This window comes from Onychomys torridus, chromosome 1 (genome assembly GCF_903995425.1).
Source record: "Onychomys torridus chromosome 1, mOncTor1.1, whole genome shotgun sequence".
NCBI classification, from domain to species: domain Eukaryota; kingdom Metazoa; phylum Chordata; class Mammalia; order Rodentia; family Cricetidae; genus Onychomys; species Onychomys torridus.
Genome location: NC_050443.1, coordinates 148,544,877 through 148,562,143, shown reverse-complemented (window position 1 = coordinate 148,562,143; position 17,267 = coordinate 148,544,877). Strand labels below are relative to the sequence as shown.

The 17,267-nt window shown below is 36.0% G+C and overlaps 1 protein-coding gene across 1 annotated transcript in view; it reads right to left on the bottom strand.

Annotated features, from left to right (window-relative positions):
* Window positions 1-17,267, bottom strand: part of Uhrf2 (ubiquitin like with PHD and ring finger domains 2) — an 83,819-nt gene that overhangs the window by 13,403 nt on the left and 53,149 nt on the right. The window contains exons 4-10 of the mRNA XM_036209395.1: window positions 15,356-15,574; window positions 10,924-11,033; window positions 9,276-9,462; window positions 8,211-8,334; window positions 7,871-7,978; window positions 6,347-6,451; window positions 3,013-3,119 (exon numbers count right to left, since the gene is read on the bottom strand). Of these exons, the coding sequence (XP_036065288.1) occupies window positions 3,013-3,119; window positions 6,347-6,451; window positions 7,871-7,978; window positions 8,211-8,334; window positions 9,276-9,462; window positions 10,924-11,033; window positions 15,356-15,574 (960 nt within the window). The remainder of the gene's footprint in view (window positions 1-3,012; window positions 3,120-6,346; window positions 6,452-7,870; window positions 7,979-8,210; window positions 8,335-9,275; window positions 9,463-10,923; window positions 11,034-15,355; window positions 15,575-17,267) is intronic.

The following is a 17,267-nucleotide window of genomic DNA, read 5'->3' as shown; positions in this document are numbered from 1 at the left end:
GCAATGGAAAATCAATGACTACATTAGAGGTTATGAGATCTTCTGAGGAATATCTAGTTCTAAAAAGAGCACAATCTACTCAAATTGGGATACTCCTTTAAGACATCTACTTCCTAACCTCAGTGAAAGAATAACATTGCTAACACATAAGGGTTAAAAATTGAGTAGGCTCAGTAGGTGAACTACTGCCTTAGAAGTAGGAGGTTCTAAGTTTGGGTTCCTAGAACCTCCATAAAAACTTCCAGGTCATAACCCCGAGTGTGTGGGCAGCACAAATGGGACTAACATGCAAAGGGAGGATATGTGGAAACAGGATGAACCAAAGAGAGGCTAATGGGGAGAATGGGAAGCCAGTATGATCAAATACCTTGGATCATGTATGCAATTTTCAAACTGATGAAAATGGTGTATTAAAAAAAAAAAAATCACTGGTGTCATAATGTGTTTATAATGTAGTGTGCTTATAATCCCAGTGCTGCTAAATGGAAACATGTGGATCCCTGGGGCTTATTGATCAGCCAGTGTAGCCTACTTGGTGAATTCTAGGCTAGTAAGAGACCTAGTCTCAAAAAAACAAAAAACAACAACAACAACAAAAAAAAACCAAAAAAAACAGTGGACAGGTGGTGGTGCACACCTTTAGTCCCAGCACTTAGGAGACAGAGCCAGGTGGCTCTTTGTGAGTTTGAGGCCAGCCTGGTCTACAGAGTGAGTTCCAAGGCAGCCAAGATTATATAGAGAAACCCTGTCTTGAAAAACCCCAAAGGGGGGGGCACAAACAAATATACATGCACATAAACAGCCAACTTGATAAAAATCAGATATAATACAAAATACTTTTTTTAGGTATATTTCTTTTCTGTAGGCTCAAACTTAAAAAAAAAAATCTCAAGACTATGACTGACCTACTGACAAGGATCTCTTAAATACAGTCATCTTCTTAAAGTAAATGGAATGTCTTTTACCTAAAGGGTAGACATTTTAAAACACTAGGAGGAAGGACAAAATATAGCCACCATGGCTCACAACATCCACTGTCCTCATCTAGCCTTCTCAGGCACAAGGCACACACATGGTTGGTACACAGACAAACATGCAGGAAAAATATCCATACATATAAAATAAATTTTACTATTAAAAATATAGCCATCTAACTAGAGTTATTGTTGTAGCTTATATTCAACACCTATCAAATGATCACTCATCTTTTTAAAGAGGTAGAATAAATATCTTCACATCACTCAGTGACATACTTTAACATTCACAGGTACCATTAATCATAATTACTGCTATGACTACATGGTACTGTCAATCACTTTTGGCTTCATGTAAGTATACAGACTCCTGAAAAATGTAAAAGGAGTCTGAAGTATGAAACAAGGCAAAAGAAAAGCAACAAAGTTATTTTATTATTATATATAAAACTCTAGCAACCAATGGCTTTAGATGGCCCTGACATAAAGAACAGCTGGGATACCTCTTCACTTTCTGAAGCAGAAGAGTTGGGAAGAAATGGGTACTGCTCAGAAGCAAAAAAGTGTCAAACTTCCTCTTAGCAGAGAAGCAAGAATGAACTATATCATACACTGCTTGGTAAAGAGTGCATGTTTGGGGACCAAGCTAAAGTCCTTTCATTCTAGTTTTCATGTTTATGAGATTTTGTATTTCTTTAGAAAAGTAATCAAGTAGATGTTAAGGTCCTTAAGACAAGCCAATTATTCCAAATAGTTTTCAGACTACTTCATTTTTACAATCCTCTTTTTAACAGCAAACATTTTTATTGTTGCCAATTATTTTCTAAGGAAGTTGTAACATTACTTACTAGATTATCCATGTATACCACGTATATTCCACGTGTTGGTAATTATGAAAGAAATTTTACTAAAGTAGAGTCTTATATAACAAAAATATAATTCTTATACTTGACAACTTAAGCCATTGTTAATTTAAGATGCATGTTCACTGACAAAAATGTGTTAAGCTATTTCTGACTTCTAAAGTTATTCCTCTTAAAGAGTTGCCTTCTTTGTAGGATAAGGAGAGCAAAGGGTTATACTCCTATCTCAGGAATGAGATTTCACCAGCAAATCTGACATGTCTCCTCTGCTAGTTCAGTAAATTAATCCTACTGTCAGAAATAATATACAAGATATGAAAACAGCATTCTGTGTAACCTGATATGCAATAAAGTCTTGAAATAACACTGGTATATTTGACATGGCAATAAAATGCAGGGACACTATTTAAAACTCAGTGCTTTACATTCAAAGTACAAAAGAATCATTCTTACTCAGTGCCAAAATACTCTTTATGGGACATAAAAATTCTTAACTTTTATATAGTTCACAGAATTTTTACTATGACAAATTATAAAGCTATATTTGCTATCTAGGGCTTTAGTTATTTTGTTAACAACAGCATGCATTTATAAAATAAATTACTTAGAAATTAAAATTTATATCCTGTGGTAGTAAGGATGACATAAACATTAAAACTCAATGCAATGTGAAACTCCTGAAATGTATTAAGGGAATTTAGTTAAAAAGATTACTTTTATAACTAACTTAGAAGTCACCATTAATACAAATCCTAAAAGTGTCTGGCGTGCAGACTGATTAAGTTACCTAATAGTTCAATCACCTATTCTCATTAGGCTATTTCACATTAGTGAGTCACTTCCAAAACAAATTTGCACAAAAAAGATAAATGTGTTGAGGACAGCATCACTTTAGTTTTTGACTTACAACAGGGTACTAAACATGCCACCTCATCTTCAATTTCACTTAAAACATATAGGTTCCTTTCTTTCAAAGGTGTCAACATGTTTCATCATGTATAGCACAGGTATCAAGTACAGAGGGGAATAATGCCACTTAAAAATTAACAGTATAAAAATTAACCAATGGAATTTAATCTCATGGTCGCTCCTAGTTGAAGAGCTGCCCTATAACTTAAGTACCAAGTTAGACTGACAGGATCCAACCAGAGATCGCAGAGCCTTTAGAACAGCACCTGTTCATGTTTGTCAGGGTTTGATCAGCCGACGGTGCACCGATTCTTTTATTACCAGCAAGATTTTTACCACCGCTTCCAGTGTACGTGAACTCATCACCTCGGTCCTACAGGGAAAGATTTTTTTTTTTTACAATGAACCTAAGGATAATTTCACCAATTCTCATTTCAGAGTCAGAACATTAAGATAAGATGTTATTGACATGTTTCTCAGAGAATTTACCAAAATAAAGCAAAATGCAATCATGTGTGTAGTATTCTTTGATGTTTTATCACTTAACCTAAAGACTTTGCTTCAAAGGTCTAGTTTCCAACATCTTCAAACAGTTATTCTCATGTGTGTATGTATCTAAGTAATCCACAGCATGTCACAAAGTAAGGGCTTATGGGTTAGAAACATTTTATTTAATTCAATAGTAACTGACACATAGTTTGCAGGTTCTTTATGAACAGTGTCATTTTCAGAAACATTCCATGATGGAATTCTTGGCAGTCATCTATACTGTATGGAATTTTTCTGATTAATATTCAAATTCTGAATTGGACATTAAATAAATTTTATAAAGTAATTTTACACAAAAGTTTCACCTTATGATTATAACAGCACAGTAATTTTTCCATATTTCAATCTATGAATTCATCCATGGTACACTCAGGTTTAAAAAATGAGCATTACTATTACTAAAAAGAAGCCTGAAAAATAATTTGAAAATTAAATACAGTATTTATTATCTATTAAATTAGGTAAATATGCTCATTCAAAACTTAGCTGATTCAAAACTCAAAATAACTCAAGGAAAGTGTCAGTCTATAATTTACTCTAACAATACTAGCTGGGTAGATATTTGGCTTTTTAAATTATAACTTATAAACTTAAATTATATTATAATTTGTTTGAGTGGTGGGGCACACGTGTATAGGTCAGAGGGCAACTTATAAAAGTCAGTTCTCTCCCTCTACCATGTGAGTCCTGGGAACCAAACTTAGGATGCCAGGTCTGGTGTAAGTACCTCTTCTACCCACTAGCCCAGTATTCTTTTTTTACTATAACATCAAGATGAACTTGCCACAAGGATGTTTTTCCTACTAAATTCCTACTTTTTTGAAGGTTGCTTATTTCCATACTGCTTTTTCATTAGATTCACACCTAACTAAAACTGTGTGCTTCCTAAGTGTTTTGATGAGGCAGGCATGGTGGTGCACACTGAAACCCCAGCACTGAAAAAGGGGAGGAGAGAAGACTAGACTTCAACTAGGGGACCCACTTGGCCTCCACAATGAACGATATCTGTGAATGAATGAGCGAATACTTCCATTGGCTCCCAAACCTTCTATTCACATTGGATAATGAAATGTTTAAGGTCTCCATTTTTTAAAATAAGGAGTTAAATTTAATCTATACTGTGTATTCCATTTGAAGGAACCTAATAAACAAATACATCTAATATGGCCCAGAGCACTTTTCTTTCTTCCTTCCTATCTTCTTTTGTTTTTGAGACAAAGATCAGGCTGGTTTCAAACTTACTGTGTAGTTAAGGATGACATTGTATAAACTCCTGATTCTTCTGCCTCTATCGCCCCAGTGCTGGGATAACAGGAGTGTGCCACCATGCCCTACTAAAATACTTTCTACACTGACGAGAAACAGATGAGAAACAATCTTTCACATTGCATCTGCTTTGACTCCAGAATACCCAAAGTCATAGCAACCAAGTCTTCAAGTTACAATAATGAGAGTGCTATAAAGAAAAATTAGTGAGCACATAGCAGAATGAGTACAATCTAAGCTAAACAGTGATTAAAACAGAGTAAGAAAAATAATTCTGAATATTCTTCAAGTAGTAAAAAAACCAAATAATGGTTAAAATTCTACACTATACCACTAACATATTTGAACTTCAATCATTATGCCAACAAAAGCTTTCTATTATGGCAGACAAAAAAAAAAAAAAAAAGTCAGCCTAGATTTGTTGTATTTTCTGGGCTATGAAGCAGCTTGCACAGGCTGTTGCCCAGGAAGAGTGCACACAAAACTATACTGCTCAAGGTTATGATGCTGCTACCACAAGTAGCAGAATTTCCCCCACCCCCGCCCTGGTACCAAACCCATGGCCCTGTGCATCCTAGGCAAGTACTCTACCACAGAGCTACATTCCCACTCCACAATTTTCCAATCTCTATTCTACCCCCCAATCTGCTAAAGGAGCTACCTAAAAATAGACTGTTTTCCCAATTCCTGTAATCAACCTAATCACACAGACCAGCAACTTCATCTCCGCTTCCCCACCTAATTATTAGTTCAAACCTATCTAGATACAGCCTTAATTTATCTCACAACACTTTCTACAATGCCTGTAAAACAAACATAATATTGTACGACCCAGAAATTGTACTTCTTGACATAAGCACTATATACAATCATTGCCTGAGGTATTATCTGTAATAGTTAAAAACTGGAATTAAACTAGGTACTCTTCAATAGGTAAATGGTAAACGGTTAAAGGGTGATATATTCATACCATGGACTCAGAAATAAACAGGAATGAACTATTAGTACAATCAGAGAATCATTCTGAGTCACAAAAAATCTATAGCCAAAATTACAAACTACATGACCCATGCATAAGAATTCTTGAAGTGACAAACTATACAAATGGGAAATAGATTAGTGGTTATCAGCGGTTAGAGGGCCCAAGGACAATATAGTAACAGAAACTGTGAAAGCAGAAACATTTGGCATCCTGACTGTTGGAGTCAAAATCCTGGCTATGACAGTGTCTGGTAAACAATTCAGCAAAGCACTACTCTTGGGAGAGAATGGATATCATTTCTAATGCTATTAATTGTGAAACTGCAATTATTTCAAAATAGGCCTAATTTTTTTTTTTAAAGATTTATTTATTATGTATACAGTGTTCTGCCTGCATGCCAGAAGAGGGCACCAGATTTCATTACACATGGTTATGAGCCACCATGTGATTGCTGGGAATTGAACTCATGACCTCTGGAAGAACAGCCAGTGCTCTTAACCACTGAGCCATCTCTCCAGCCCCTCTTTTTTTATATATATTTTTTAAGATCGAAATAGGCCTAATTTTTTTAAAAGAAATAAGTTCTATAGAGTATATACTTTCTTCATATTAATTAGTTACCAACTGTGTAGGCTAAACCAGAATATGTAAAAATAGACACTTCTAAATCTTATAACATACAGGACCAATCACTTTAAAAAAATTATGCTAAAAAAGGACAGCTTTTTAAATGTATTTTAGGTACATATTTTGTACTTTATGAAATGATCAAGGTAAGTTCTAGAGATCATATCATTACTTACAACTTCATCTGCAAATCCTCCAGCCAGGACAAGAGAATAAGCCCCATCATTGCTGCGACCATGAATGCCACCAACATGAGGCCGATGAACACCTGCTTCGCTCACCTATCAGGTAAAAGAAAAATATGATCAAAGTACATTATGTATGTATGAAATTGTGAAAAATAAATGAGTTAACAAATGAGTTAGCCTTACAAAATGCTTTCATATGTATTATTAAACTCTACAGCCCAATCATGTTTCCCCAAGAGTCTGCTTTCTCATTTTAGTTTTCCAACACAAATCCTGAAAGTCCTGGGGTTTTTTCCAGTTCTAGTCCCACATCTTGCTTTGGGACCTGCATACTAACAGACCCTTCTACACGGTATGGTTTTGCTCCTTTCAAAACCATTCTATCGTAAACACAACGATCCTTTCATGTTTGTTTCTAGACAGTCTTACAAAGCAGCCATGACTGGCATAGAATTCACTATATATCAGGCTGGTCTTGAACTTGCAGCCCTCTTCTGCCTTTGCCTTCTAAGTTCTGGTATCACAGGCATGAACCACCAGACATGGTTCAGAATGGTCCACGGGTAGTTTTCAGTTGGGCTATGGAGATGGCTTAGTGCCACATAAGCAACAAGACCTTTGTTTGGGAAGGTATAGATAGCCTGCCTCTAACTCCTGCCTCAGAAGGCAGACATGGAATCCCTAGAGTAAGCTGGCTAGCAAGACTAGACTAGCAGTGTAGGCAAGCTGTGGATTTTATTAGAAAATGGTAATTCTTGACATTATAAAGCTGGTCAAAGGCTTATGGCTAGGGAGGTCAAAGACCCTATCAGAGAAGCTGCTGTTGTTTTGCTACACAGATATGATTTAGCCATCAAATTGCCTTCTAAGTAACTGTATTTATGACCACAGATTATTGCTGTCGGCTTTTGTCACAGAAGTTTCTTCTCTGCAGTGGCCAGTGTTCACTGCAGACACTCCTAATGGCCAAAGTACTGAGAGTAAATGTCTGCTCAAAGTCTAGCCATGAGTAAGTCATCTGTACATTCCAAGACTCAGGGAAGATTGCCAAGAAGGGATGGAAAGAAGTAAGAGGCAGAAGAGGTGGGGAAAGGTGAGGAATTTTAGTAGTGGATTTAACTGGCACTAACTGCCTCAGTAGCTTAGTATTTATTCAAGAAAAGTCTCGAAAAAAAAAAAATTAGAAAGGAAGCCTAAAGTTTAATGACATGAAATAAGAACTTATCATATAACTTAAAATTCTTTTAAATATTCAATTTTTCTAAAAGAGAAAGCTTACTAGTACCTACACAAAACAGAATAAAGCCAAGTGATAACAAAGATAACTGACATCTCACTCTAATGGTTTACTCATCTGTCTGATCCTGTCTGGGAAAAGACATTAATTCTAACAAACAAATGTCCCATGCTACTTAGTTGTGACCCATTTCTAATTTAAAACAAATGTTAGTATTAATTCAATTTTAATTATACAAATTTTACCCTTTCAATTACACCAATTTCAAAGCATACCTGAACTCTGAATCTCCAAGTTGATCCAACGGGAATACCAGGGATAGGTCCATAATGATTTGAAGGGACAATAGTACATTCTTTTGTCCGACCAACACAAGCCATTCCCTGTAAGTCAAAAAATAAAATATTGGAGAAATCAATTATGTAAAAAATTTTTTGAAGATTTCCTATTCTCATAAGATGTGAATGAAATAACTGAATCAATAAAATCAATATTTATGCAATTTAATTATCACTGATAATTAAATGGTTTAATCTTTTATGCTACCACTACCACTACTGAAACACTAACACTGTGATGTGTTAGTGGGAAGATGAGAGGGAGTTTCATTCTCACCCTGCCCCAGTCCCTCCGGCTTTCCGTACTAGCTGAAGGCATCTTGGCTTTCTTCTTACTCATCTTGAGTCTTTCCCCAGCCTTTACAACCTCACTGGAATCAGTTTTACAGGAAGGACAATACCTTAAAGGAATAAAAAAGAATAGACTATTTGGTAACATCATACTACATGTAAATTTAGATAATGGCAAGTATATTTATTTAATATTGGAACCTTGTTCTATTTAAGAACTTCATAAGATTAGATACAATAGCCAATATAAAACACTTAGTATATATTAAGTATTTAATTACTAAGAACATAACAGTAAATTCAACATACTAGGGGCAGAGAGCTATTATAAAGGCTGATTAGACACAAGTAAAAACTAAAGGATGAATATTATATTGAAGCTAGCATAAGGGGAAAATGCTTCCAAGAAGAAAATGACTCAAGTATGAAAACAGAGAAAAGAATATAACTTAAAAAGTTGAAAGAGACTGAATCTGGCTAGAATGTAGAGTATTTAGGGAAACAAGGGAGAGATGTAGTATGCCATATAATTTGAACAACAACTAAGTCATAGCATTCCAGGTCCTTTAAAGACAACTTAAGTCCTTTGAAGCAAAGGCTTAACAATCAAATCTGTACTTTTGAATGACTCCATACTAGAGTATGACCAGAAAGATTAAACTATAAAATCAGAACCCAACTCAAGAGTTATTACAGTAAATGGATCAGGTGTCAGTGCTAAGTGACAGTTATCTATGACATTTTAAAGACTTTAATGTACTATGTAGCTTTAGAAACTCATGTTTGGCCATGCATGGTGGCACAGTCCTGGAATCCCAAGCACCTGGGAGACATAGGTAGGCAGATCTCTATCAGTTTGAGGCCAGTCTGGTCTACATAGCAAGTTCCAGGTCAGCCAGGACTACATAATAAGAAACTATCTGAAGAAAAATAAAAAGAGGAAGGAAGCAGGGAGTGAAGGAGGGAGGGTAAAGTCCACTCTTAGAAGATCAGTTTTATTTGTAGAAAAACAATAATTAAAAAAGAAAAAGACAAAAGCCAGGGATGGTACCAGTACTCTTCTTCTGGGACTTTCTCCAAAGGTGGACTCAGGCAGTAGATATGATACGCCATATTGCACTCATCACAAAGAAGCTGCATGTTGGGATCCCGTTTCTCTCCACATTTATGACAAGAACACATGTGACATTTCTTATCTGAGTCTCCACCACACAGGTCACATTCAGGGTCATTTTTCCCTACAAAGAACAAAATTTTGCAAGTTTTATCTTTTTGAATCTATTATCCTCATAAAGAAAAATCCACTGAAACAGCACACAACTTATTTTTTAAATGAAAAAAGAAAAAATATGTACTGAAAAGAATAACCCAGGGTGAGATCTGATAAGTGCCTCAGGCTAGAGAGATGGCTTAGTAGGTAAAGGCATCTGCTGCCAAGCTGGGTGACCTGAGTTCAATTCCCATAACCCACATGATGTAATGACAGAATTAACTGCAGGAGTCTTCTAACCTCTACACTTGTGCTAGGACACACATGTATACACATACACATGCATACTTGAAAAAAAGAAAAAGAGCTAACAAACAAATGCAAAATGCTTCAGGCCAGACTTACTGAATCAGAATTTCATGAAATGAGCCCATGAGTACACCAGCGTGTGTGGGAGGTGGGATGTAATGGCAATAAACATAGAGACAGTGTAGATCTTTGCCATCAATTGCACTATATGTCCATCAACATTCCCATGGGAAGTCCGAGGAACTCACTGAGGGACTATCTGATATCTTAGAGTGTTGTAGAATATTGTTTTAAGGCATGTTACTTTTGTTTATGTTGCATTTGTTTAACTCTGAGAAGCTGTGTTACTGTGCCTGTCTAAAACACCTGATGGTCTAATAAAGAACTGAATAGTAATAGCAAGGAAGAAGAGAAAAACAGGTGAGAATGGCAGGCAGAGAGAATAAAGAAGGGAAAAAAGGAGATGGAGGAGAGAAAGAAGATTTAAGATCCAGAGAAGTGGGAGGCTATCAGTGGCCAGCCACCCAGCTACACTGCAAGCCACAGAGTAAGAGTAAGACTTACAGAAGTAAGAGAACAGGAAAAGCCCGGAGGCAAAAGACAGATGGGATAATTTAAAGTTAAGGAAAGCTGGCTAGAAACTAAGCCACGCTAAGGCCAAGCATTTATAATTAAGAATAAGCCTCTGTGTGTGATTTATTTGGGAGCTGGGTGGCAGGCCCCCTCAAAAGAGCCAAGAAACAAACAACACTAGAGCCTTTAGGCCTCTGATGTTAAGGATGTATAAGGACACAGAGAAATTGTTGGTAGTAATGCACACAGAGAGCTAGTGAAATGGTTCAGCAGGCAAAGGCACTTGCTATCAGGCCTGACAACCTGAGTTCAAATCCCAGAATCCACAAGGTGAAAGAGAGATTTCCTAAGGTAGTTCTCTGACATAAACATGCACACTAGGACACACATATATAATTTTAAATATATTTTTTTAAAAGAACACAAATGGGTAAGCATTTGAAAGACAATTTTATAAACAACAATAACTTACTATAAGCTTCCTTAAAAGGAAGTAAATTTGTATGGTCCACTATTTTATAACTCCTCTAAAGTAATTCATTGGTCAATAAAACTAAATTTCCTCTACACAGCAAATTGAGTCTAAGCCTAAAAGAGAAACTCATACTTAAAAACTTTCCATCTGCAAAGGAAATAGGATGGGCTCCAGGCTTCTCAATCTTGAAGATTTCATCTACAAATATCACCCGGCAGTCATTTAATGTTCCTTCAGAACCCCTGTTTAAAAAGAGGAAGAAACATTAATTTCTATCAGCAAAATTTAAAGTATGTGAAAATAATAAGTCACTGTGGAAATTCATTTTTCCAAAATATAAACTAACTAAGCTTATAGCTATTATAATTATTCTGGTCTTTTGTTTTTAGTAGTAGTTAATCCTCAAAGTAATATATAACTTCAGCAGTATCTTCTCATTTCTATTAAACAGAAAATATCCTGTTAAAAGGAAACATATAGATAGGAGTGAGTATAAAGCCCCCTTCAACCATTATATGCAAAGGCTCTACATACAGTCATAATTTCTATGTGCAGGATACCACTGAGTCATAGATTTGTGTAACAATATTTTAATAGATCTTAATTTTTAATATGAAACACCATCTTCTAGTTTCACATACTGTATGCTTTCAGGACTGAGTATATAACGTTTAATTTCAATGCTAATATTGTTTTTAACCTCTATAGTGTGTTGGTAGAAACTGAGCACCCCAATCATTTTTACTAAACCCAAATGGTATCAGGGTTATTTTCAATCTTAATATATGTGTTGTTTAAAATGGCCAGTGAAACAAATGTGCTTGCAAACACAGAAATGGGACATTTTCTTTATTATAAAAACAAATAAATTCTTTATTTGTGAACATGGAGCAGGCACCAGACAGTGGTAGCATACACTTTTAATCCTGGTACTGGGGGGGGCGGGCACAGAGGGAGATGAATCTCTTGAGTTCCAGGCCAGCTTGGTCTACAGAGCAAGTTGCAGGACAGCCAAGGCTATAGAGACCTAGTCTCAACAAATCAAAAGCAAAAATATCATGGGCTGAAGAAAATAATTTAAATACAGCCAGGGGTCAATAATTTACTTCAATGAATTTCAAGTCACAACATTCTCACATTTTCTTTTTACTAAGTTCACTTTGTGATTTTATCTTTAAACTTTCTTAAGGACAATAAGAACCTCATACAGATGATTTTTTTTATCTCAAAGTATAATAGTGTATTCCTTCTCAAATAATCAAGAAAATAAACAAAACTTTCATAGGAAAAAATAATAACTTCAGAATTATATTAGGAAAAAAATTCAGAGACTTTATTACTCAGATTATCTGGTAAGAAGTATCTGTCTTATAAACTTAGCATAAAGACCATATAAAATTCTCTCCTGTTAATTAAAATAAGACTCAATTATACTTCTAATACTTCTAGGCAAAAATAAGGTACCCTCTTATTAGGTATCTTTTCAAATATGAAGCCACAGTTACTTCATTTATACTTATTTGCATATTCTTCAGTTTCCTACTATGACTGTGAACTTGTCATTAATTATGTGAATGTGTAGGGTTTGTGTTAAGTATTGTACCTGAATACAGGTACCTGAAGAAGCTAGATGCACTGAATCCCCTCAGTGCTGGAGTTATAGGAGGGTTGTGAGCTGCCTGACATGGAATGGATTCAAATGGATCCTCTACAAGAGCAACAAGTACTCTTAACCATTGAGCTTTTTTTCCAGTCCTGTTAATCCTTTTTAATCATAGCTTTTGCTTTGTATTTGGAAGGCATGTTATTAGGTACACATAGATTTAAGGCTTTTATTTATTTGCTTTTGGCTCCTGTAGTGAAGTCTACAACATATTTATTTATTTATTCATTTATTTATTTAGGGGCTTTCTTGAGGCAGGGTTTCTCTGTGTAGCTTTGCGCCTCTCCTGGAACTCACTCTGTAGCCCAGGCTGGCCTTGAACTCACAGAGATCCACCGGCCTCTGCCTCCCATGTGCTGGGATTAAAGGCATGCGCCGCCGCCGCCGCCGCCGCCGCCGCCGCCGCCGCCGCCACCACCACCACCTGGCTCTATTTTTTATTTTTTTTAAAGAGAAAGTAGCATCCATTTACTTAAGCCTTTCTCCACCTTTACCTTTTCTATTAAAAATTTAATATCAAATGTAATACAGAAAACTATACAGGTAAACGGATAAGTGAAACAACTGTGAGGAACATATCCTTTTATTGTCATCAGTGATGACAGCAGACAGAACTGTCACACTACCTCAGACGTAATCATTTCTTCACATCTTCTCAAGGTTACATTTACCTTAATTTTCTGTAGTCTTATTGCTTGTCTACCTCCCTAAGCATATGGCATAATTTCACCCATATACTAAGTATAATCTATAAATTCTCACACCCACTTTTTCTTCCTTGCAGTTGCTTAAAAACACCAGCCATTTACCAAATGCTTCTCAGTCTTCGTTTTGACATTTACATTCCCAGGGAATGGTAATCACTTAAGTTATCACTCTTAAGTGATAAAATTAAAGACACTCTATAACCTAGCATTCCACATGTGTGCACGAGCTCAGAGGCCAGAAGAGGGCACTGGATTCCCTGGAACTAGAGTTACAGTTACGTTGATGATGCAATGCCTATGCTGGCGTAGAGAACCAAACCCAAGTTCTCTACAAGAGCAGCAAGTGCTCCCAAGACATTTCTCAAGCCTCTAGGAAAACTTTTCATTATGAAATAAATACCTATCCCCAAAACACCCTGGCTTTTATTACTCTTACTTTCCTAACTCTTGTAGTAGTAAGAACTTAGTAGTGTTCTGCGATTGGGAAAGCTATAATGTCACTGTCAAACCAATCAAATTTGCCTGTCCATCTTTCCACTCATCCTTAGTCTAGTCACCAAAGTAATTTTCTATCTCAGGATCATTTAAATATTTTAAAAAACTTTTTAAATATTAAAAAAATTCCTTCCCTTTTTATTTATTTATTCATTCATTCATTCATTTATTTATTTATTTATTTAGAGACAGGGTCTCACTATGCAGCCCTGATTGGCCTTGAATTCAGAGATCTTTCTGCTTATTCCTCTCAGTGCTCTGATCTAAATGTATGCACCATCATACCCCAGATCATTTCTTTTTCTAAAGCTCAATGCTATGAGTTTTGTTATCTCCTGTCTGTCATACACACCCTTTTTTATACTTCCTACAATCAAGTATTAGGTTCCCTATATAGTCAAGTTATTTTGGTGGTTTCTTCAGAATTATATACACATCTGAATTTCAAATTGTTTAAAAATTCAATCACATCCTTAGTTGAGTAACAGAATCACATTTGCAGTTCTATACAAAGGTCTGAAATCTGTTTTCTAAAATATGAGCTTTGATCCTAATATTCTAATATAAAAACAATAAAGTAAAAGCTTTCTTCAGCACATCCCAATAGTCTTCATCCTGATCTCATGGTTAGCAACTATTTTCATGAAGGGTCAGACAATCAGCAGTTTAAGGTGTACAGCCAGTGGATCTCAGTTGTAGCTCCTCAAAGCTGTTTTGTACAAAACTAGTGTAGATAATAATGAGTGGGCACTGCTGTGTTCCAGTAAAACTTTATTTACATGCACAAGCAGCTAGTGGGCTGTAGTCTATCCAGCCTTGCTTTCTACTAATCACAAATAAATGTTTGCTTACTCCCACATTTGTCACCTTTTGCCACTAATCCAGTTCAATAAAACATGAAAAATATTTCAATTTGACTCTCTTAACAAGCACAATCTGTAAATGTCATGCTAAATTCTCACTGCTCAATACAGCAAATCTTTTATATATTCTTTATAAAGAAAAGAAATGCACATAGAAGGAGATTATAAGGAAGATTTAGAAACTCCTTACTACATACTATCTTTTTAAAAGGAACTGCGTGGTTATTCAGTCAATAAAAAATAAGCTGAGAGAGGGGTAGTAGTCGTAATTTCCCAGCTGGAAAAGCTCTCTGTGAGACAATGCCTACTACTTTATCACTTGAGGAAAATCCTGCAAAGTTACAAGCTTGAAAATAGGTTAAGTTATCTACAGCGAATATGTTAACATGGTTCCTAAGTGGTTTTTTTGTGTATTATTGTAAGAATTATATTATATTATATTGTCAGAATTCTAAGCTGGGTTGTGGTAGTGCATTCCTTTTATCCGAGCACTCAGGAGCCAGAGGCAGGCAGATTTCTGTGAGTTCAAGGCCAGCATGTTCTACAAAGCAAGTTCCAAAAAAGCCAGAGGTGTTATGTAGAGAAACCCTGTCTCAATAAAATGAATGAAGAATTCTAGGAAACACAGGCTTCTCTAAAACTATGCAAAATTATCTTTAACCTTAAAGATGAAGATACATTAGGTCTTAATAAAAATTCTCAATTTATAAAAATATTCTCCTATAAAATGGAAATTTCTCTTTAACTCCATCTTCTTTATTAGGAATATGTGCTTCACATATGAGAATTACATTTCTAGTTGAATAACTAAATGGTGTTAGTGACAAGAACCTTACCCCAGGAAAATTTTCACCCGAACTTCTTTTTTGGTCCTTGAGATTGTCTTCAGTGTGGTAATTTCAGCATCATACCAAAATCCTCTTTGGCCTGGATTTTCTACATTGTAATTAACCATTACCACATCACCCACATTCAGCTCATTCCATTTTAAAGTGGTTCTTGCTCTCGGTCGAAGATCTTTGACATTCACCTCTAGTGTACCACTTTCTGGGTATCTGAGGGAACAGAAACCACACGAGAGAGCTCAGAACCATTTTCACAGGAGGTTAAAATTGTATGCAATGTATAGAAAGACCTAATTTGCAGAGTTGAGAGAAAAAGTAAAATTTCCAGTGGTGGTGGTGGCACATGCTGGTAGAATATGCTAAAGACATGGAGGCAGGAGAATGAATTTGAGATCAGCCTGGACTATACCTTAAAACATACACATATCTATAAAGTAAACAGGTAGCAACATGTTATTAATGGGTATGTTTCTCACCTATACTGTGACACTCACAGGCTGATACGTATAAATGTGAACATAAATGAACTCTCTCCCCAACTCAACTAAGCCTTGCACAGGAGACTTTTTCCATGGCTTTCAGAGTGTTAGGCAAGTAAGTGTACGTTCCATGTTCTATATCCATCATCATATTAAGTTGGAGTTTCTTTCCAGACTCATTTTTCTTTGTGTGTACATGCATGTGTGAATATATACCATATGTGTGAAGGTGCTTGCTGAGGCCATCATATCCCCTGGAGCGTGAGCTACAGGCAGTTTTGACAACCCAAATTCTTTGGAAAAGCTGAAAGCACTCTTTTACTGCTGAGCCACATGTCCAAACCCTGGGGTTTCTTTATGTAATGAATTTATCCTGCCATTTATTACTGTTATAATATTCTAAAAGAAACTCTGTACTTTTCTTGATACTTAAATGATAAGCACAAATGATTTTAATTACCAGAAAATTCTTCTTAAAAGCTGAGGAAGATGTTAATCATTAGCTAAGAGAAAGAGTACTTAAAACACAAAACTCGTTTAATACTTAAGTTTAAGAATTACATCAATGGGGGCTGGGAAATACCTCATCAGTTAAAGGCAATGGAGGACCTGGGTTCAATTATCAACACCCACAGAGCAGCTCACAATCCCACACCCTCTTCTGGCATTTGTGGGCACCTGGCAAACAAATGGTACAGGGACATACATGCAGACAAACATCCATACACATTAAATAAATAAATTAAATAAGTAAGTAAATAAATAAATAAAGTCAATAGTGGCTGAAGAGATGGTTCAGCCACAAAGAACACTTACTGCTGTATTAGAGCACTTGCTCTTAAGGAGGAGTCTGGTTCCCAGCACCTACATGACCGTTCACAACTGCAGCAACTTCAGTCCCAAAGGATCCTACACCCTCTTCTGAGATCATGAGCACAAAGCACATACATGGTACAAAGTCATACATACAGGCAAAATGCCCATACACATAAAATAAAATAAAATTTTTTAAATTATCACTACCATTTTATCAGGCCTTGATGTCAGCTTCTCCCTGATCTTAGAGCCACTTCATCAAGCGTCATCATTTGCTTCATTTATGAACCTAGCTAGCATGCCCCAGCAGCTTCCACTTCCCCAGGAAAATATTCCTGTTAAAATTATTGTTCTTAAATGTAGTAACACCTAAGACCAAAAAATAAATAAATGAACAAAGCCCCATAATTTTATATTTAGGAGGAAGTAGAACCATGGGGGCAAGGGAAACACCTAACATAATCCTTGCCCTCAATCCTTTAAGATTTATTTTAAGCCAGGCATGGTGGTTCATGCCTTTAATCTCAGCCCTGGAGAAGCAGAGGCAGGAAGATCTGAGTTGAAGCCAGATTGGCTACATAGTGAGTTCTAAGACATCCAGAATTACA